The sequence below is a fragment of the Gopherus evgoodei genome, chromosome 4, assembly GCF_007399415.2.
Source record: "Gopherus evgoodei ecotype Sinaloan lineage chromosome 4, rGopEvg1_v1.p, whole genome shotgun sequence".
NCBI classification, from domain to species: Eukaryota; Metazoa; Chordata; order Testudines; family Testudinidae; genus Gopherus; species Gopherus evgoodei.
The window spans coordinates 120557114-120579845 of record NC_044325.1 but is presented as its reverse complement, the minus strand read 5'-3'; the positions used below and the strand labels follow the sequence as shown (position 1 = coordinate 120579845).

General features: G+C 56.9%; 1 protein-coding gene across 1 annotated transcript in view; it reads left to right on the top strand.

Moving 5' to 3' along the window:
- The window catches only part of B4GALNT4 (beta-1,4-N-acetyl-galactosaminyltransferase 4), a 133589-nt gene that overhangs the window by 65738 nt on the left and 45119 nt on the right, over nt 1–22732 (top strand). The window contains 2 exon segments of the mRNA XM_030560758.1: nt 5198–5313; nt 20162–20275. Of these exon segments, the coding sequence (XP_030416618.1) occupies nt 5198–5313; nt 20162–20275 (230 nt within the window).

Genomic DNA, 22732 nt, shown 5'->3' with positions numbered 1-22732 from the left:
CGTGTGGGAACTTGGTGCTCTCTACTTGGTGCCTCACGCTGGTTTCCAATGACCTCCCCCCGCCCCTTGTTTGTTTATGGCCATTTAGTTCTCTCCCCGTTGGGTGCATTCATGGAGCAGAGCATCAAACTCAGCTTGATGTTGGCCATCACTGTTCTAAGCACCCGCCTGTACGCAAAAATGCCCAGGCAATTCCACAATTGGCTCTGCCCACTCTTTATGTGAAAACAGACTCCTCACTCCTCTGCCTCCTGCCTGTCATGAGCTCTCATTTCCCCCTCCTAGCGACCCTGGTTGGGTTCCAGATCTTCCTGTTCATTGGAAAGGCTCGGAGGTGTCAGTTACACAGGTCGGGGGGTGGGGAGGGTGCATTAGTGAACAGCTAATCCATTTTCAAAATCCCTGCTATGTTATCCTGGGAAGCAGATTATTGTAATGCTGTAAGTAGAGACTTTTATAAACCTCCATTTGCTCAGCAGAGCAGAAGGATCAGTATTAAAAAAAAAAAGTGCTGGAGGGAAATTTTTAGCCTGGAAATAATTATCATGCCATGCTGTCACGGAGCAGTTTGAGAGCTCTGCTGTCAGGGACGCTCTGGGAACTGGACACCTGGCCCGGGCTCCTTTGAGAGCCTGCTTCGAAGCTCTCCGCTCCAACAAGCCAAGGGTTGTTTTGTCACTCACTTAACTGGAAGCAGTGTCAGAGTTGGGCCTGGAACCCCAGAGTCCTGCCCCCGATCTGACCACTAGACACACATCTAGTGGGATGGAGCTCCAGCCCCACCCAAGCTGGTGAGAGGAGACACGGTGGGCAGCCTCTGCTTTCCTGTGTGAAGCCTGAACCTTGACGCTTCAGAGAGAGTTTGGGGGCTTGTCTGGTTTTTAGGTGTGAATGGGGGGGGAGTAGCCCCCCATGGATCCCCGGCTCATAGATAGTCTCTGCTGTTCCCCCAGCACTTCCGAGGCTGGGGTTTAGACCAGGATTGATGCCCAGAGCAGACAGCCCTTTCCAGGCCACTTAGCATGAGTGAAGGCTGTGTTTGCAGCATCCTCCTCCCCGGAGCAATTGATTGAGTCCTTCCCTCCTTCACGTGTGGTAAATGTGAGCTTGAGTGATGGGGGCTCTCTGGCAAAGAGACTCGGCTCCTGCAGGAGAGCTCTTTCCTGCCAATCTGCAGTTACTGAGCCGGGTGGCTGCTGTGGCCAAGCCTTCGCCTGCAGATTGAAAAATGCTGTCCAGACCCCCCTCCTCAGTGCTACTCGTGTTGCCTAGTGAGTGTGCCTAGGGAGCCCCACGAACCAGGGAGGGACCTGAGCCGCATCTGCATCGGATCCAACCGTCCCCATAGGCCCCAGGGGGCCTGGATCCAGGCTTCTGATTCAGTCCCATCTCTACTGCAGATCTGGGACCCATGAAGACCACAGGCCCCACCCGACCATGCTCAGCCTCCTGGTGGAGCGTGGCATGCTGAGAAAGCAAGCGTTGCCTCCACAGGCTGCACCTATTGGGGTTAAGGGTCAGGGCGGGTGCCCAAGGTGTGGCCCTAGATGGCATCTGGGGCTCTGTCTTGACGCTGGGCATGGGAGCCGGTTTAGGAGACCCCCTCTGGATGGGACGGAAGCGGATCAAAAAGGACTGGAGCCCTGTGGGATCCCACAGGCCCTGTTCCCTCTAGCCCCAAGCCGATCTGCAGTTTCATCTTCATTTGGCTCGTTACTGAAGTGGAAGAGAGAACTTCGAACCCCAGGCTGCACTTGCCTCTCTATAGAGTCCGATGTGCTTAGTGTGGTGGCTGCCGTGCCATGGCGGGTTTGATGTGCCGCCCCTGCTGCTCCCTTCTCCCTGGAAGCCTCTCAGGTTCAGAATGAGATGCAAGGGACAGAAGGAGAAACATGCTGGGGCCTTCCCCTCTCACCGTCTCCAGGGTGGAGCAAACTTCCCAGTGCAGGGCACTCAGAAGGGGGTTACAGGCAGGGCTGTGATTGTCCTACTCGACCTCAGCGATCAGGGTGTGGGGGCAGCTGTGGCAGTCGCCCATGCAGGGTGTGTCCTGCACCCAGGGGACAGGAGTATCGAGGGCTGTGTGAGCGCCCCAGCCCAAGCCCTGCACTCCTGCCACCCCCAGGGCTGTCGGGGCTGGGGGGTGATGAATGCTGCCAAGCCAGGGGCATTGGGGCTGGGGAATCTGCTGCTTGCCTTGCTGGGGATAGCTGGGGGAGAAACAGGAGTGTTAGAAGACGTGCTGCCTCCCTGTGCTGCAGTGCTGTGGGGCAGGTGGGGGCTGGCCAGCCGGGTGCACTGGGGCCCCATCTCTGGGACTGGGTGCTCAGCCATGGAGCCAGGAGCTTGCAGCTCAGCCCTGCTCTTACATCAGGGCTGCAGGCTGGGCTGCCTTAGGTGTAATTAAAGCTGACACTGATGAGCTGCTCAGCACAGCTATGGTGAAGGAAGCCCTGGCCAAGAGCAGTGCCCCCAGCCTCAGGGCCAGCCCCTGTCTGCCAGGCACATGCCTCCCGGGGCCAGGGCAGTCCCTTCCCCTGCAGCCCCCCTCCAGGCTTGTGCTCAGCCCCCAGAGACACATGCCCTCTGCCCCATGCTGCCTGGGCTGGCCCCCTCCATCTCCTGCATTAGCCCCACCCTTGCTGCATGCTCCATGCCATTACCTGGCCCTGATACTCCCCCAGCAGTGCCAGAAGTGAGGCAGGACTTCCCAGGTGCGGGGGGCTCCCCCTCCAAGGCTGTGGCAGGGCCAGCAGGTGACAGCAGCTGCTCCGGGCGGGGCACTGAATGTAATTCAGTTGGGCCTGGGTATTGCCACCTGTCCTGCATTCTGCTGCTCTTGGTGCCCTCCATGTGCCCAGCTCAAACACTGAGAGAGCCCAGGGCAGCTGGGTTAAGCTGATGGCCCAAGCCTGGCTGGTGGTCTCAGGAAGTATTTGTGGTAGCCACTGAGCTCAGACCTCGCCTGCAGAGAGCAGTCGGAACACAGCAGCTCTGACTCAAAAATAATCTCAGAACTTGGCAAAAGTTCCCAGAGCCCCAAGACCACATCCTGGCCTGGCCCAGCTTGACGTGTGTCCTTGTCCCATTTAACTTAATTGGCAGCTTGTGCTCAGCAGAGGCCACCACTGAAATAGCAGGGAGTCTGGGGGCAGTTTGGGGGCCATGGGCAAAGCCATGGGGTGAGGAGGTAGCAAGCTACAGCTGGGGTGCCTGGGCAGAGCTGGGTGGGGCCCAGGGAAGGGATAGCCAGGGGTGGGGAGGGGGCTGCAGGTCAGCACTGGGGTGCCTGGGCAGAGTTGGGTGGAGTCCAGGGCTGGGATAACTGAGAGGCTGCAGGTCAGCACTGGTGTGCATGGGCTTAGCTGGGTGGGCCCAGGGCTGGGATAACTGGGGGGCTGCAGGTCAGCACTGGTGTGCATGGGCTTAGCTGGGTGGGCCCAGGGCTGGGATAACTGGGGGGCTGCAGGTCAGGCCTGGGGTGCCTGGGCAGAGCTGAGTTGAGGACCCCGGTGATGCTGCAGGTCACGGATGAAGCAGCCCTGAGGGTGTCACAGCACTTCCCTCAGCTGCCTCTAGTTCTAGCTAGTGCCTCCTCATGGGCTCCTTCTGGGCACCCAGGCACATGTCATTTGATTTTAACTGCTAGTCACACAAGAAGCTGGGGTGGATGGGTGCTAGGGGGCATCTCTGGTGCCAGTGCCTCTTGCTGAGCGGGTGGGGGAGAGCGTCCCGGGAGGCTGCTGGTGGATGGAGAAGGGGCATCACTGCCTGTGGCAATAGATCCTGGTGCAGGGTCCCACTGGTGCCCCTGAGTTCTCAGAGTGGGTATGAGCTACGTAGCTTTTCTGCGTGCAGTTCTGGTTGCCCCAGTGCCAAAGAGCTCTATTGGAATTGTTAAAGGTGCGGAGAAGGGCAACAGAAATGCTGGGGGACTGGAACAGCGTCCATGTGAGGAGAGATTCACAGCTAAGGTAGAGCCTATCAAGTGGTGCAGAGTTGGGATTATGTTTTCCAAAGTTCATTACTTTACATTGCCCAGCACTGAATTTCATCTGCCATGTTGTTGCCCAGTCACCCAATTTAGTGAGATCCCTTTGTAACTCTCTGCAGTCTGCTTTGGACTTCTCTCTCTTGAGTAATTTGGATCATCGGCAAATTTTGCCACCTCATTGCTTACCCGTTCTCCAGATCATTTGTGAATACGGTGCCCTGGTCTCAGGACAGGCCCCTGGGGGACCCTGCTATTTATCTCTCTCCAGTCTGAAACTTGACCATCAATTCCTACCCTTTGTTTCCTATCTTTTAACCAGTTACTGATCCATGAGAGAACCTTCCCTCTTATCCTAAGGACTCTCCAGTTCCTTCAGACCCCCACTCCTAACTGGCAGCCTTGGATTCTCTTAGCCACTTGACAAGAGCCTATGCCAGGCCCGACCCCCTGCGGGTGCAAGGAGTGGAGCACCACAGGGGATGAAGTGAGATCCAGCTGTTTGATTGCGGGAGCCCCTAGGAGTGCCCCAGTCCTGGGCCAGGACCCTGTTGTGCAAGGCGTTGTACAGACCCACAATGGAAGGATGGTCCCTGCCCTGTTAGACTCTGGGAGAGCGTCCCATCCGGCGTCCTGGTGCCTGCCGGATACACAGCGCCGCATGCCATCCCCGCAGTTAGAACCGCGCTGCTCCTCTGTGACTGGGTTTCTTGGGCACGGCCAAGCCAGGGCATAGCATCTTAACCAGCCTCGTCACAACAGCCCTGTTGCCATTAGAGATTTGGGCTCTGCTTTTCAAACCTGGGTGCCTAAAGTTAACCCTTCCATGGGCCCCTGTGGCCAGCAGGACTCCCGGGCGCTAGTGCCTCTGAGAATCGAGTCATTGGTTTGGGTGTCCTCCGTGTGGCATCCAAGTCTGAAAATGTCAGCCAGGTCTTTTCTGTGGTGCTGGGAGGAAAGTGGCAGCTGCAGGGGGACAGACTGGCCCTGGCTATGAACAGGGCTGTGGACTGAGCCCACGGCTGATACAGGTGGTGGTGCTGGTAGCTCAGACCTTGGCATTCCTTGGCACTGCGCTGTAGGGCAGAGTCCCCTTCCTGTCTCCCCAGGGCCGCAGTGAGTGGGTGGGTGGGTGGGTGGGTGCTGGCTTGCTGGCCAGGAACTGCAGTCTCATGCACCCCCACTTCATCTGTTTGTTGTTTACAGATGGCGAGAGGCTGGGCGAGGTGACAGATGCTGGCAGGCGTGTGGCCGGGGCCCGGGCAGCGGCTCAGCAGAGAAAGGCTGACTACTCCAGTGAGAGCCGGGAGGATGAGCAGATGGTAATCACAGGCTGGCCTGTCTTTTCTCTCTCTCTGTTAAATGGGAAATGAGTTCCTAGCGGTTCTGGTTCTGGGCTGGAGGCGCCTGGGGGCTGGAGCCATGTGCGTGCCAGGGGAGGGGGCTGATGCACCTTGGGATCGCCCTGCATGGCTTCCTGCTGCCCCTGGAGCTGAGCTGGAAAAGGGGGCTGCTCAGACCCAGAGGGCGCCCTGAGGGAGGCAGGGGCCCTGTGAAGGGAGAGGGGATAGCCCTGGTGGGAAGCCCATGGTGGGAGTTTGGGGTGGCCCACAGGATGGCCCTGGTGGGGAGTACAAAACAGGCATTCTTAAGGGACTGTGCTGTTGGAAGCCACATAGGGATGTGTGTGTTGGCCTGTATGGGTCCATCCCCCCCAGCGACGTATGTGGGGATCTCTGACCAGATCCCTGGGTTGGAACGCCCACCACACTGTCCAGGGGGGCCCCATGAGGAGCCCTCTTGGCAAGCACACAGCAGGAGCTGCAGGGCAGCCCCCCCTTGGCATCACCCTATTGGAAAGGGCAGAGTAAGGGAAGAGCCCCACTCGGCCGGTCAGGGCACAGGGGAGTCAGCCTGCCCTAGGAAATAACACGAGGTGGGGAGCTGGGAGGGGTGTGGTAGCGGGGTTGGGTCTCCAGGTGGCCTTGCCCCTTTGGAAGGCGTTGGGGCTGGCCCATCGGATGGAGCCTGGGAGGAGAGGCGGGGATTTGAACTGGACTTGGCCCTGTTCCTGCTGGACTCTCCGGGGCCAAGAGCCCAGCTGTCGTCTGACAGTTAGCCGCTCCTGACAGCGCAGCACCTCTGGGGCTGGCGGGTACCTGGGCGCAGCTGCTGCACCAGCCCTTCCCAGGGCCGGCCCTGCCAAACACGCGCCGTGCAGCACCCATCGCCAGGGGCAGCCAGGCAGCGCGAAGAGCACGTTGGATCTGGCTCGCTTCTCCAGGACCGTGCCATAAGGGCTCGCGCAGGCTCCAAGCCAGGCTTGGCAGCGTGGGAGCCCAGCGGAGGGAAAGCTCATATTTCACTGCCTGACAGTGATACTTCATTTCCCCTCACTACGATAACAGTGACATTGACCGATCGCTGCCCCTTTTCCGAGGCGTTGGCAGCCATGAGATGCGAGGGAAACAGCAACAGCACTGGCATGACGATCATGTGGCAGCAATTAGCACAGGATGTGGAAAGGCTGGCATGCCATGTGCAGAGACCTGGGCCAATGGAGCCCTGCTCTGGGCCAGTAGCTGGAGCCCCCAGCTAACTGCAGACTGTGAGAAGTACAGGACAGAGCAATGGACCGTCTTCAGCAGAGGCCAGTTCCAGGTGGTTTAAATACCAGGGCCAACCGCACCTCCCTCCACAATGCAGCTAATCTGGACAAATCAGGCTGAGGCTGTTTCTTCCTGGCCAAGCTGCTGCCCTGAAGCATGAAGATTGAGAGCTCTTGAAATGCTGATCCTGGTACAAAAGTCGAGCCTGCTCCTCTTCCCTTTGCACAGCCTTCACGTGGGGCTGCCACGATTAAAGTGGGTCTGTAGCATCCTGTCTGACACACCCAGACAAGCGGAGACTTGCAGGTCAGCCAGGGAGCAGGAATAGAACCCAGGTGTCCTGACACCCAGTTCCCTGCTGTATCCGCTAGACAAAGTAAACCTCTGTCAGATGTTCCTAAGTGGTTTCCAAACCATCAGCCTTGCCCTGCTGCAGGGAGTCCCACAGGTTTCTGATAAATGGCACAACAGAGGTATTTCCTTTTAGCCTGTATTTCATGTGTCGCCTCTGTTGAATCGCATGCCCCTTTGTGTTCTGGAGTCGGGGCAGCAGGAAAGCCTGCTTGGCGTGGTCTATCCCAGCAATTTCCCCTCACCCTTTGCACCCTGACCAGCCCTGCTGTCTCCATCACCTCCTGCCTGACCCCTCCCCTTCCCTCGGAGGCTCTGCCTGCATCTGTTCCCCTTCTATGCTGTTCAGGAGAGGAAGGACCAGCCCTGACGGCCCTGGGCATTGCTTGGTCTCAGGCCATGGAAGCAGCTTCGGCACCCTTCTCTGTCCCATGCTTGCTGGCGGGGGGAGCGCTCCTGGGACACTAATGGCTGATCTCCCTTAGAGGGATGGAGAGAGGCCAGAGCTGAACACTCTCAGCCTCTCTGTGGCTTGGGTACATCATTGGAGCACAGGCAGCTGTTAAGCGGGACCCAGCCAGCGGCCCTGGGCAGCTGCTTCTCGTCCCCAGTCCCCGTAGCCCTCATGTGCTGGCAGCTGCACCCTTCCCTCTGGCCACTGAGAGGCGCTTCAGCTTTGGCCCCTGTTAGCGGCTGAGCAAGCCCAGGTAGGATGGGGCAGTAGTTACAGCCGTGGGTTGTGCCCGCCAGCACCCAAGGGCGTTGTGCCTGCCTTTGTTCTGTGCATGCGGAATGTGCCTGGCAGCAGGGCTCCTGTGTGTCTCCCACTGTGCGGCCAGAGCTCTTCATGCCACACTGCAGCCCCTGGCATAGGGATCTGTGTGGTGCTGCCCTTCCCCAGCCACACGCACTGAACTCCAGAGCATAGATCGGGTGCTGTGCATGGGCCCCTTCCTGCCCCTGGCTCTCTCTGCCCCAGCCCCTCAAGGAGGTTTGGCTTAAAATCAGGTGGCTGGCTCCTGCAGGGGTTACCGAGGGAACTGAAATAGCTCCTGAGCTGGGTGCGGACACAGGGCCACTAGGGGAGAGCGTGGCCCCGGTTTTGGCTGCAAAGGTTGCCAGTGCTTTCCCGAGAGCTGCAGCCTGTCAGATGGCACTAGCCGGGCTCCAGAGAGGAAGCAGCGCTGTGGTAGGGTGCCCCACCAGGGCATTCCTGAGCAGAAACCCTGTGAGCGTTTCTTGTCCCATCACCTGACGGTCTCAAACCGCTTTGCAGGCCCTACTAACCTGTGGGAGGCAGGTGGGAATGTGAGGGGTGCAGCTTTCGCAGCCAGTCTGGGGTTCTCCCTGCTTTGATCTGAACCCAACACGCCCCTTTAAAAGCAAAGGCAGGCTGACCCTAGGGATTTGCCCCATTCCAGCCATTGGGTATCTGCGCTGATGCCCCCGCTAATGCAGCCGAGTGGCTGTTGGCGCTGGTGGAGCTAAGGCTTGCTTGAAGTGGAGGTTCACTGTAATTGTGGCTGTAATGGTGGATCCTGTCTGTACCAGGGGGGCTGCCTCAAGGCAAAACCCCATTGCCTGTTCTCTGTCGTCCCATCAGTTCAGTGGTGGTGGCCCCCCGAGCGAGGCCAGGAGGGGCATCTCGCAGATCACCGGAGCCTTGCCCCATCTGAACATAATACGTCCCATCTTCCCACCAGCACTGTAAGCAAACAGGAGAGTTGTCCCCGCAGCAGCGGCCAGCTCAGGGGAGCCCGGCTGTGAATTGCTGCCTCTGTCAGTACAGGGAGGGGGAAAGTTCTGTGGTTGGGAAGAAAAACAACCACGGCTGAAATAGCTCCCTGGATCCAAAGCAAACCAATCAGGCTAAAATAAACAGAGATGGGAAAACTGGAGCCCAGAGCAGTTTAAACTCGGTGGCGTGTTAATTACAGAGGCTGCTGTCCACAGGCAGCAACTTGTAGCTAGGCTAAGGCAGGGCTGCCTGTGCCCAGCCCCTCCTCTGGCAGAGCCCCTCTCTCTCCCGAGCCGTGGCTCGGAGCCACCGTGGCCCCGCTGTGCCAGGGAACACAGAAGCTTTTATCTGCTACAGCTCAGCCACCCCGGAGCGGGAGACGGGGAGTGGAGAGAGCCATTTATTTGGGTTTCCCAACCATGTGCTGCTAATGAGAGCCAGCTGCACACTAGGCAGTGATGAGATGGCAAGAAATAGGCTTGGTCGATGTGGCTTTCCCCATTTGGTGTGTTATCAATCCAGTGCCAGTGCCACATGGATGGATCCCACCCATCATCTCCCTCTCTCCCTCCCCCAGGGCCTGTGCCACAGGATGGGGGGCACCGAGCCTGTGGCACTGCTGAGCTCTCACCGTCCCCGGGGACCCCAGCGAATCCTCCAGAAATCAGCACGGAAGTGCCACTAAGTTTTGGAACCAGCATGGGAGGGACTTGGACAGCGCTAGTACCAGCTGCCCCCTCCTCTGCCCTGCGCTGACACCTTCAGACCTCCTCCCCACCCCTGTCCCCGCAGCAGCACATCCTCTAAAGGCCACTCTGGAATTTGGGGTAAACTTTCCACGGGAGCGGAGCGGAAGGAATTCTTCCTTTCAAACAATCAAAGCCTAATTATGCTGCCTGTCTAATCACGTTTTCAGAGGACATTGTTCCCCTCCTCTGGGGCTTTAATTAGTTCGTTTAGACAAAGTTTGCTAATTACTTCCATAGCGCCACGCATCCTAATGGGCTCCTCTTTGCTTACAGCATTTATCTGCCACTGTCTGTCTCCGCTGGCTGCCACACACTCTGATCAGGCGTGTGATGTACGTGTTACCTTCCCTGCTGGCCACAGAAGTGGCCCTCCCTGGCATCTCCAGGGCTGCCCTCTTGCATGGTCCCTCCAGCCTCCGCGTCCCGGTGCGCTCAGGGAACCTTTGCTCACTGTACCCTAGCAGCAAGGGTCTCTGGACAAGCAGGGGCTGGAGAGGAAGGCCGGTCTTGGGAGGTCTGGGTTTGATTCCCACCTCTGCCACAAACTCCCTGAGTGTCCCAGGGCAAGTCACTGAGTGCCTCTGTGCCTCGGTTTCCCCATCTGTAAACTGGGGATGGTTTGTCATGTCTATCTGGTCCTTACTGTGCTGTGAACAGGGCCTGGCGTGATGGGTCTCCCAGGGCAGCCTGGGCTCTTGGTATGCCTACAAATAACTAATAGCTCAGTATCATTAATTCCAGTAGCACATGGAGGCCCAGATCAAGATCAGGGTCCGACTGTGCCAGGCGCTGAACAGACACAGATTAAAAGACTAGGACACCCCCACCATCATTTTCCTCTCCTCTCTTCATCTTTTCTCCTCCTCCTTACTTCCTTCAGGTCTCCGCTCTTCCTATCTTCCTGCGTCTGGGTCCCCGTGCCAGGGCACCACTGCCACTCCTCACGTCCCCAGTTGTGAAATGCCTGGCACCTGCGTGGGTGTATCTCCGTAAGCAGGGCAGGGAGCCCAGCATAGGCTAGTACCCGGCACGCAGGACTGGGAGCTGGGAGATGCAGGCTATCAGATGGATGCAGCCAGGGACTCGCTCAGTGACCTTGTGCAAGTCACTTCTCCCCATCCATGCCCATCTTTGTGCTGCCTGTGGACGGCCCAAGGGCTCCTAGTCTCCCCCAAGGTGGGTTGTGTCAGGAGCAGGGAGAGCTCTGGAGAGGGGCTGATTGGAGCTTTCGTCTTCCTTGTCACACTCAAGAGCAGGATGCTATTTTTTCCCTCCTGTCCATTTTTCTTTGCTGTCATTAGCACCGCAGATGCCCAGGTAACTAAATCAGACCTGCAGCATGCGGCCTGCCAGGGGCCAGTATCAGCAATTGCATGGTTACTGGGGGGGTAAGTATAGACAGACTTACCCCCAGGCCATCAGTTACGAGGGGCTGTGCACTCAGCTGGGAGTTGAAGCTAGACAATTCAGCCTGGCAATAAGGCCTCGTTTTTACCAGCGAGGGTAATTAACCTCTGGAACAAATTACGGAGGCTTATGATGGATTCTCCATCACTGGCCTTTTGAAAGTCCAGATTGGAGGTTATCCTGAAAGCTCTGCTGTAGGAATTATTCCAGGGCAGTGCATTGGTCCGTGACATACAGGAGCTCAGCCCAGATGATTGCAATGAGTCCTTTCTGGCCTTGGAATCCATGAATCTATGCTCCAAAGGCTCGGAGGACAATGACCAGCTGCTGGGGTCTCCCAGAAGCCCCCGAGAATGCCAAGTGGGAGGCGATTAAAGAATGAGGGCGAGGATGAAAGAAGAAACCACTGACATCCAAAGGGAAGGGGAAGGACTCAGAGCATTTTATGTTTCCTGAAGATCTCTCCTTCTTCCATCGTTAGTTCCCTCCAAGGCATTTATCTCTGATACCCTGAGCTGCACTGCCTTTGGATCTGCTGTTCCACTGCTTGCTTCTAAATCACTGCCAAGCCAGATGGGAGTGGGTAATATGAAGGAAACCTGCTTCAAAAACCCACCCCGCTCTCCACCTTCACTTCAGCAATCACCTGCTTGGGGAGCAGTCTGGCTGCTGAATTCACCCACCTCTGGGGTCCATGCATGCAGAAGAGAGTCCCCAGTCCTAGCAAACCTTCTGGTCTCTTGCCACGGTGTAGCTCACTGAACATGCACCGGGCAGAGGGTTTGGTGCTAGAGAGGTTTCTGGTGGGCGATGTCCTTCAGTGGTGCTCTCTCTCCTGGGGCGGTTTAATTTTTGCAAAGTGCCTTTGGAGATGCCATAGATCTGCCTGTCGGAGATGGCGCATGGGGAATGGCCAGGCATGCAGGTGCCGTCTGTATGCACCTGCCACCTCTGTCTCCAGCTGGGGAGGATGGGAGCACGACTGATTGACAAGAGGGTCTCATCTGCAGACATCCCAGTCGGAAGCTGGACTCCAGCCCAGGCACCAGGCACATGAATTGAACTCCCAGTCCCCTGCTCAGAGAGACCCGACTAATATCCCTCCGCTGGCAGCAGATGGAAAACATCAAGGAGCAAATGGAACAAATGTCAACGTGGTACATTTGTTCCATTTTCCTGCAAGCTCTAATTAGCGACGCTCACATCAGCCACGAGAGAACTGAGAGAATTGCTCCCACAGGAGCCGGTCTGCTTCTGTGTACTAGAGAGCAGTGCTGCACACCAACGGGGGCATGGTTAATAAGCTCTACTGGATGCTGCTTCGCTTGGCCAGCAGGGCTCTGTGGGCCCTGCTTGGGTGGATGTACTTCGAGGAGGTCCTACCGCTGGAGGCTCGGTGCTGGAAGAAGCTGTGGTGAAAGAGCGAGGCTGGGAGCTAGCGCCTCTGAACCCAGGAGCTCCCAGCTCTGCTGACATGAATACTTCTTGAAAGATCAGCTTGCAGTAAAAGCCGTGCATGGCCCAGGGCTTAAAGGGCTGAGCGAGATGCTGCAGAGGGCCCCTCTTGGAAGAGAAGTGGGGTGTGTGAGGAACTGGGACTGTTCTTACTGTGGTCTGTGAATGCTGAGTGGGGGGTGTTGGCCTGGGAGGACGATCTGCATTGGGGGATGGGAGACTGGCTGCAGGGAGGATGCCTGAGCATGTAACGTGAGAACCCAGGAAGGGGTTAGAGGCCAGGTGACCCCTCTGCCCGGGAAGCTGAACAAAGGTTGGGGGGAGGGGACGCTGGAGAGTGAGAGGAGTTTCAGGAGCTGGCTGGGAAATGGAGGGAAGGACAGACAGGGCTCTGACCCCCCAAGGGAGCTGTGGTGCTCCTGGGACCCCAAGATGGACCTAAGTGGGCAGGATTCTGTTGTCTGTGCCTGCAAAACCTGTTTTGGACTGTGTTCCTGTCCTCTAAATAAACCTTCTGCTTTACTGACTGGCTGAGAGTCATGGTGAATCACAGGAAGCCGGGGGTGCAGGGCCCTGACTCCCCCACACTCTGTGACATGGTGACACTCCCATTTCAAGCTGTCTTGGTTAATAACAGACTTTGGGCACAGGGTCCTGCCCAGAGAGAGGCATAGGAATTACTGCACCGTCCAGGCCGATCAGCACAATTGAGTCAATCCTGAGTTGTGGCTTGAAGGCAAGCGCTGGCCTAATCCCTCTAAATTGGGAGACAGACACCTGCAATTGGATTAACCTGATCCCTTTGAAAGGAAGAGAACCAAACAGGAATCCCGCCTCCACATGGCCTGTTCCATTGCCCAGCGACTCACGCCAGGGGTGACTGGGCAAGGCATGCCCTATTTCAACCAGTGGGCTAATGTCACCCGGCACCTCACTTCTGCTCCAGCTGCTGGTGCTCGGCTCTGCTTTACCAACTTCTCCATGGCAGGGGAGGGTGGACTGAGCTTCTCTTCTTCTCAGTACTGGGGACCAGTCCGCTGGGGATAACAGAACTTTGCAGAAGCACTGTTACATCACTCCCGGTATGGGAGCAGCGTGAGCCGTATCAGGTGAGATCTCTAGTCCCAGCAGACTCCTCCGCCAGCTGTGTTTATTGCAGAGCCAACAGCACTACAGGCAGGGCCCAGAGACCATACATGCTAAGGAAAGGGGATTCTTCCTGAGAGAGCCCATGGCTTGTGAAGCAGGAGCAGCCATTCAGACTTCCTGCCCCTTCTATCTGCAAGCAGCTCCTCCTACCGCATCAAGAGCCGGCAACGCCCTCCTGCTCTGAGCTCTGCTGGGCAGACTGTATCTCTCTTTGTTGAGCCCAGAGGAACATTCATTGGCAATGCTAGCTGAGGGAAAGGGAGGAAGAAGGGTGGGCTTGTTGTTTAAGCACTGGACCAGGAGTCAGGAGGTCAAGGTTCAATTTCTGGCTCTGCCACCTGCTTCGTGTGTGACCTTGGGCAAGTCCCCTGACCTCTTTGGGCTCTAGTTACCTCCTATGTAGAATGAAGCTAATGAGAGCCAGGCCTCCAAGGGAGCGTAAGGAGGCCAAGAAATAAATACAAGCCCAGCCGTGATGCTGGGAATGGCTCGTGCGGGGAGCAGCACTGAGGCCTGGGACAGCAATGATGTGCCAAGGTGAACGTTGATTTTGATGGGATTGCAGCCATGCAGCCAGCGAGTGGAAGTGGCAGATGGATGGATTACCGTTACCACTTACTGCCCACTATCAATTAGCCAGAGCCTAATCGATAAGCCCCACCTCAGAGCCAAACATTCATCGAGCAAATCAGTGCTTAGATGGGGCGGAAAGGGAGAGCCGGGGTGGGAAAGCGGAATGCCCCCAAACTGGTTCCATGCCGGGTTCATAAGGCCCGGCCCCCGGCCGGGGAGGGTTCGTGATGTGCACTGAGCTGGTGCAGCGCAGACTCTCCACTGCAGTAATGATGAATCAAACCCTCTCGTTGCCACTGAGGCTCTTTGATGGGGGTAGCTGTGGCAGAGGGAGCTGAGCTCCCCATTGCAGGGCACCGGCTGCCCAATGGATAATGCTGATCCATGCTGGCTACCCTAGTGGAATAAAACAGATCAGTGCCTCTGCCCAGCTCCAGCAAGCACCTCCCGCTCCCAGTGCCAGAGAAACTATCAGTAATAATCACATCCCCTTCTCCAGCTGCCTTAACCTTTGCACAGGGAATAGTTTCCCGCTGCTTCTCCCGGCTGGACAAACCAGTTCCTTTTTAACACTTCGCCCACAACCAGCTGCTCTCACCAGCCAGCAAAGACCCCCCAACTTTGTGATTGGCAAAGAGACGTTCCCATTTGGGATTCCTAGCCCCCGATTAGCCCAGGATGGTACAACAGAGCCCCGTCTATCTCTGGCTGTAATTGGTGCCAGAGTATGCAGATCATAGAATCCTAAACGATTAGGGTTGGAAGAGACCTCAGGAGGTCATCTAGTCCAACCCCCTGCTCAAAGCAGGACCAACCCCAGCTAAATCATCCCAGCCAGGGCTTTGTTAAGCCGGGCCTTAAAAACCTCTCAGGATGGAGGTTCCACCACCTCCCTAGATAACCCATTCCCGTGCATCACCACCCTCCTAGTGAAAAAGTTTTTCCTAATATCCAATCTAGACCTCCCCCACTGCAACTTGAGACCATTGCTCCTTGTTCTTGTCAGCTGTCACCTCTCAGTTTCCAACAGACAAGCCCATTTTTTAGCTTTTCAAAGCATTTGCCTTGATGGTGGAAGAGCCGGTTCTCTGCCTGACGGGGAATTATTGAGTGGAATCCCTTCTAGTGATGAGAAAAAGGAGATTGGGGGGCGCATACGTGCGCATGTTTGTTTAAAGTAAAACAAAAATCTAACCAGCCGTTGTTTTGAACAAGGCATCAGGGAAAACAGCTGAAGTTGGAAGCAGCTGAGTCTGGCCCTGGAGGTCACCCTCCCAGAGGAGCAGTGCCTTTGTAGTGACGTGATGCCAGCCTCGGCTAAGGTGCAGGTGTGGGGATGGTGTCTCAAGTAGCTGTTAGACCCTCCCTATTGAAACAGTGCACTGCCCTGAGAGACTGAAGGTGTCGGTCCTAGAAGAACCAACTCCCAATTCTCCAGCTTTGTGGCCGTATATGAGGGATTGTTGTCACCCCCTGTCAAAAACAGATAAGTAAGAGTTAATAGAACAGAAGTGCTTCATATCTCTTTGCCTGGAAAGGGTTAACAAGATCAGTGAGCCTGGCTGTCACCTGACCAGAGGACCAATCAGAGGACAGGATACTTTCAGATCTTGAGGGAGGGAAGTTTTTGTGTGTGCTGTTAGATTTTGGTGGTTGTTCACTCTGGGGGCTCAGAGGGACCAGACGTGCAACCAGGTTTCTCTCCAATCTCTTTGATACAGTCTCTTATATGTCCAGAATAGTAAGTACTAGGTAGATAAAGCGAGTTAGGCTTATGTTTGTTTTCTTTATTTGCAAATGTGTATTTGGTTGGAAGAAGTTCAAATGTGTATTTGGCTGAAAGGATTTTAATTTGTATTTGTATACTTAGGCTGGGAGGGTATTCCCAGTGTCTATAGCTGAAAGACCCTGTAACATATTCCATCTTAAATTTACAAAGATAATTTTTACTGTTTTTTCTTTCTTTAATTAAAAGCTTTTCTTGTTTAAGAACCTGATTGTTTTTTTATTCTGGTGAGACCCCAGGGGACTGGATCTGGATTCACCAGGGAATTGGTGGGAAGAAAGGAGGGAAGAGGGAGAGAGAGGCTGATTTCTCTTTGTGCCAGGATTACTTTCTCTCAGGGCTTGTCTACATCAGAAAGTTGCAGCGCTGGTGAGGGAGTTACAGCGCTGCAACTTTGAAGGTGTACACATCTGCAGGGCACCACCAGCGCTGCAACTCCCTGTTTGCAGCGCTGGCCGTACTCCCGTTTTGTCTCGGGTGTAGAGGATCCAGCGCTGGTGATCCAGCGCTGGTAATCCAATGTAGACACTTACCAGCGCTTTTCTTGACCTCCGTGGAAGGAGGAAGCCTCTGGTAATCAAGCTGGTCTCCTTTCCCGGTTTGCTCTCTCGTTCCCGGAACCCCGAGCAAGCAGGTCTCCTTCTCTGCGGTTTGCTGGGTGGCTCCGGGAACGCGAGAGCAAACCGCGGCGAAGCTGGTCTCCTTTCCCGGTTTGCTCTCTCGTTCCCGGAACCCCGAGCAAGCAGGTCTCCTTCCCTGCGGTTTGCTGGGTGGCTCCGGGAACGCGAGAGCAAACCGCGGCGAAGCTGGTCTCCTTTCCCGGTTTGCTCTCTCGTTCCCGGAACCCCGAGCAAGCAGGTCTCCTTCCCTGCGGTTTGCTGGGTGGCTCCGGGAACGCGAGAGCAAACCGTGGCGAAGCTGGTCTCCTTTCCCGGTTTGCTCTCTCGTTCCCGGAACCCCGAGCAAGCAGGTCTCCTTCCCTGCGGTTTGCTGGGTGGTTCGGGGAACGCGAGAGCAAACCGCGGCGAAGCTGGTCTCCTTTCCCGGTTTGCTCTCGCGTTCCCGGAACCCCCCTTGAAGCCGCCCAACAGCGCTGCAGTGTGGCCACATCTAACACCACTTGCAGCGCTGGTTGCTGTAAGTGTGGCCACTCTGCAGCGCTGGCCCTATACAGCTGTACTAATACAGCTGTAACAACCAGCGCTGCAAAATTTTAGATGTAGACATGGCCTCAGGAAGAGTCTGGGAGGGGGAAAGAGAAGGAGGGAGGAAGGTGAATTGTCCTCTCTGTTTTGTGATTCAAGGAGTTTGAATCACACAGTATCTTCCAGGGTAACCCAGGGAGGGGAAGCCTGGGAGAGGCAACGGTGAGGGAAAGGGTTTACTTTCCTTGTGTTGAGATCCAGAGGGTCTGGTTCTTGGGGGTCCCCGGGCAAGGTTTTGTGGGGACCAGAGTGTACCAGGCACTGGAATTCCTGGTTGGTGGCAGCGCTACAGGTTCTAAGCTGGTAATTGAGCTTAGAGGAATTCATGCTAGTACCCCATCTTTTGGACGCTAAGGTTCAGAGTGGGGAATTGTACCATGACACCCCCCAAGCTGGAGATCGATAGCTCTGTGCACAAAAATCCTCAGCGGCTGGTGTATTTTGTCCACGCCTTCGGCGAGATGTTTTTGGAGTCCAGTGACAGCCCCAGGGTTTGAGCTCCCTGTTAGCTGAGCTGCTCAAGGACAAGACCCTGAGTAGCGGCTTACGTGCTCCATCAATGACTACATCTGTGTCTCTGTGACCTGGGTGTATGTTACCTGTTACAGCCTCGAACTGCAGCGGCGCCTGGGAGTGTCCCTTTCCGAAGGCTGCAGCACTCTGTTCCCTGCTGCCCTGGGGCCCTCATCAGTTTCTTGCTGTGCTATGAAACTGACATGATGTGTCTGGAGACCGAGTAGGAGAAAAGGGAGACGTAGAGCAGATGGAAACACTTTCTCCTCCCCCGGGCCTGGTGCTGCGGGGCAGGACCCGTGACACTCGCCAAAGCCAACTAGACTTTGTACGCACGGCTCGACTAGGAACGTGGGAGCCCTGATTGCACCATACTTATGCCCTTGCACAGGTGTTACACTAGTGAACTACAGAACATGGGGAGTGACCAGGCTGGTGTCTCCGGGCTTTGCTTCTGGTGAATGCCACTCACAGCCTGGTCCTCTTTTGCATTAATGGCTTGAGAATAGCTCTCATAAACTAGTATTCTGCCCCCCACCTCTTTTCTGAGCTTGTCTCCCTCACACCCATTGAGTCCATTCCTCTTATCCCAAACCCTGTGTGAGTTTCCTGTTGCCTCCAGGACACAAGACCAGCCCTTATTTCGCTGCCGGGAGACGTTGGGATCGGGTGGGGAGGGGCTCAGAGTAACTGCAGTTACCGGGGTTGACCTGGGCTTTTGTTCTTCCTCCGCACCCAGTGCCTGGGTCAAGCTCACGGGTGGTGCTGCTGGCTGCTGGCTCACCTGTGAAGAGGGGGGTGAAATCCAGAGCAGCCCTCCTGAGGCCTATCAAATAGCAGCTATCCGCCAGCGTCAGGCTGTGCCTGTGGATATAGTGACACACAGAGAGCACCTCTCGTCAGAGGGGCTCTCAGCCCGTGCTGGATAGCAGGGGTCGGGACTGTGCTTTCTCCCTTGTACGGATGGGGAACCTGAGGCACTGAGCAGTTAAGTGAGTTTTCCGAGTTAGCGCAGTGGGTGACTGTGAATCGGGGCTGGGTACTCCCTGTCACGAGACACTGCACTATTCTCGCCACTACTGCACACCGCAAATGGAGCCTCTTCCTTCCAGAGCCTGTAAAGAGCTGCCTGGGCCACAGGGCCCCCTCCCCACCCTCCTGTATGCACAGTTTCATTTGCATGTAGGTACAGCGCTCGCTGTGCTCCCAGGCTCGTGGCTCCCCCTAGAGACCTCCTGTTCAAGCACCGTGTGTCCTCTGGGGCAGCCCCGAGCTTGTGCCATGCACTCCACCAGCCAGAGCCCTTCCCCAGCTGCCATGGGCTCAAACAGTGCTGCTCCAGGGCTGGCTGGGTGTCTGCAGCTCCAGGCTCCGTCCCTGCTCCCTTCCCCATGCTAGGTGCAGCTGGTTGGGAATTAATTCCACCAGACGGGGAGCTTGACAAGGAGTCGTTTATCATGGGCTGAGGCGCTTTGTTTCCTCCTCGAGTAGCCCAGTCGCCGCGGTAATTTGTCTCCGTGTAATGAGGAGCGGATGGCACAAGCGGATTGGGGCAGGCTTGGTTCATCTCCTGCCTCCCTCTGCCTCGTCCCTGCACATGGCAGGAAAGCGGGCCGCAGAGGGCACCCCCATCTGCATTCATCTTTCCCATGCAGCCCTCTTCTCCAGCCACCTGCTTTGACCAGCTCCTGCTTTGAAATCCACCTCTGCCAGCACAGCCGTGGGATGGTTGGTGGTACCGTACTTTGAATGAGCAGGCCTGGTCCCATTGGCCGGTCCCCTGTTCCGCTGAGCACACAGTCCCCCATCCCCAGGCAGCCCCTCCCTCTCTATGGGTAGCTACCCTTGCTCCCGCAACTTCCCTGCCACTAGGATCAAAGCCACGTGCTGGGAAATGGCTCTGGCTAGAACAGAGCATGCACAACTCACTGCTCTGGCTTCCCTTCCTTTAATGGATACATTTAACCTCTTCTTTCCCCACCTCCCCTCCGCATAATGTGCTCAATCTGTCTGCTCCCCTCCCCCATGGCTGAGGACGAAGTGACGGAGATCACCATGGCTGTTATCACTCTGTCCAGGGACATGCTTGTCTCATGCTTGGGCTGTAAGCTCTGTGGGGCGGGGGCTGTCTCTGTTGGGGATACATTGCCCCTGGCTCAGTGGGGCCTCTCCTTGCTGCTGCAATACAAATGATCCCCAAGAATGGTCCTGTGCCATTGTTTGGGTTTTTAGGGGTGCTGGGGAGGCGCTGAGACAGGCGCCGGGGGTCATGTCTGGGTTAGACAGGAAAGTTCTCTGCTCTCCCGCACGCTTCCTGCCAGGTCACAGAATGGCCCCCAGCCCCGTTGCCTGAGTGTTGGCAGCTCACAAGAGATGTTTAGATCCCCTGGCCCTTCTGGCACATGAGTCAGCCTTGCCAGCCTCCTCACTGGAGTTGTTCCAATTAACCAGCCTGAAATTCCCCCACAAGACGGGATTCATCTTCACCGCCTGCCCTGAGCCGCCATGCAGTATCGCCTGGTGATTGCAAAGCCTGTTGGGGTGGTAGGCATCCATGTCACCTGTTTTCCCTCCTCCTCTTGCCCTGGCCCCTCCCTAGGATGCTGCTCTCTCACCTTGTCCTCGGTTTCCCCAGCAGGGCGAAGGGCAGGGCTTTGATGGCTGGCTTTCCAGAGGTCCAGGAGCGGATGGAGCTGGGAGGCCCCCCCGGCTGAACGTGACCAAGCATGTTCTGCCATGGAACGAGCAGGTGAGCTGGGCAGGGCACGTCTTTGGGGCAAGTCGGGGTGTCCTCGCTGACAGTGCCGGAGCCAATGCTGGGGCAGGGGGACGGGCGTTGGAGAACTTGCGGGATCATCAAACAGCTCTTCCCCTCTGACTGTGCTGGGTTGATGGAGGGGCGCTCACAGCTGGCGGTAGCGCTCCTTTTCCATGGGGTCAAGGCCTCCCTCCCTGAGAGCTCCGGGCCCTGGCGACAGCATCAGCCACACAGCCGGGGGAGAGCAGAAGCCATGGAGTTCTTCATTCATCATGGCTCAGTGTAGGAAACGCGGCCAGCAGACAGCTTGGCCCAGGCCCCCTTTGCACTGTCCTCCAGCAGAGCAGTAGTAAGAGTGGGACTCGGGACAGAGCTCAGCAGCAGGGTCAGATCATCTGAAACCTGTGCCAGGCATCTCTCTGCCTACTGAGCTCATGCCGTATGCCAGCGGCGTCTCGGCTGCCTCTGCCACAGGGAGGGGAGGCGATCTCTGCAAGACCTGGGGCTGTAGCTGGGAAGGGCTTGTTAGCACAGTGCTCGGGAGGTGGGGGTGCTGAGAGCTGCTCCCCAGGCAGAGGCTGTGTTTTGATTACACCAAGGACGGGAAGCTGCCTCCCAAATGACTGCATCTCTCAGGTGAGCGAGTACCATCAGTGCAGGGAGCCCAGGCTGCTGTGCCGCGTGGTGGGCTCTGCTCCGGGACCAGATCCAATTACCTGTTAGACGCCCCAGGATGTTAGTTCCCTGTCCTGCAATGGGTTTGGTGGATGTAACGAACGGGCGGCTCCAGGCACCAGCACAGCAAGCACGTGCCTGGGGCGGCAAGCTGCAGGGGGCAGCCTGCTGGTCACTGTGAGGGTGGCAGTCAGGCAGCCTTTGGCGGCTTTTCTGCAGGAGATCTGCCGGTTTTGTAGCTTTGGCAGCAATTCGGCGCAGATCACCCACAGAAACGCCGCCAAATCCACGTGACCAGAGGACCACCCGCAGGCGTGCCACCAAAGGCTGCCTGACTGCCATGCTTGGGGCAGCAAAAAGCATAGAGCCACCCCTGGTAACGAAACCCTGTTGCCTAGGGTGCGAGGCCTCTGCGGGGAGCTCCTAGAACTTGGAGAGAGCTGCAGATAAGCACGCTGTGACCTGGTGGGGTGCTGTGGGCTGGCATCTGCGCAGACGCCCCATTGAGAGGGGCATGGGTCTCACCTTGCTGGTCTCTGCTGCTCCCCAGTATCGTGGGTCAGATCCTCATCCAGCCGGGCTACCTCAATCGAGGTCTGGCCCTGGATCGCAAGCATGGCAGTAACCCCACAGGTGTATGGGCCAAAGTGGACATGGCTCTGGTTCCACCCAGTCCCGGGAGCTGTGAGGGGAAGCAAACCCTCTGGGATGGCAGCACTGCAGGAGAGGGACAGCCATTTCCTGGGGTTTGGGAGCATCCCCATGCCTGATGCTGCAGCCTAACGCCTGATTCCCCAAGCAAACCAAGTGGGCACCTCCCCTGCTGGTTCCCAGCTGGCAACAGCTCAGTTTTGGGGGTTATTGTTCATTGGCGTGTGGCGAAAAGCCCCGTTCTGTGCCACAGCTGCAGTTCAGTGGGTATCGAAGGCCCAGCATGGTCAGCAGTGCTGTAGTGAGGTGGCTGTTGGGGCATCATGGTTGTTGGCAGAGCTGGTGCGATGTGGTTGGCAGAGTGGCTCATGGCAGGGCATAGTTGGTGAAGCTGTAGGGGCATAGCACATGGTGTGGTTGTTAACAGATCTGAGGAGTATGGCTATTGGCAGGATATAGTTGGTGAAGCTGTAGGGGCGTGGCATGTGGAGTGGTTGTTACAGCTGGCGAGGGGACAGGGCAGTTGGCACGGCTGGTGGGAGGGCATGGCTGTTGGCAAGGTGTGGTAGGTTGACATGGCTGATGAGAGAGCTGTGGTGGTTGGCATAGTTGGTGGGAGGGCATGGCAGTTGGCAGGGCATGGCAGGGTTGGCATGGCTGATGGCAGGGCATGGCAGAGTTGGTGGCAGGGTCTGGTGGTTGGCAGAGCAGGCAGAGTGTGGCAGGATTGGCACATGTGGTGGCAGGGCCTGGTGGTGTTGGCACAGCTGTTGACCGGACATGGCAGGGTTGGTATGGCTGGTGGCAGCACGTGGCGGTTGCCACAGCAGGCAGGGTTGGCACAGCTGGTGGCAGGGCTTTGTGGGCACGACTGGTTGAAGGCCATGGCAGTTGGCAGAGCAGGTAGGGCATAGCTGGTGGCAGGGCATGGTGGTTGGCAGAGCAGGCAGGGCATGGCAGGGTTGGCACGACTCATGGCGGGCATGGTGGTTGGCAGGGCGTAGCAGTTGGCAGGGCAGGCAGGGCATGGTGGGGTTGACACGTCTGGTGGCAGGGTATAGTGATTGGCACAGCTCATGGAAGGGCATGGCAGTTGGCAGGGCATGGAAGGGTTGGCATAAC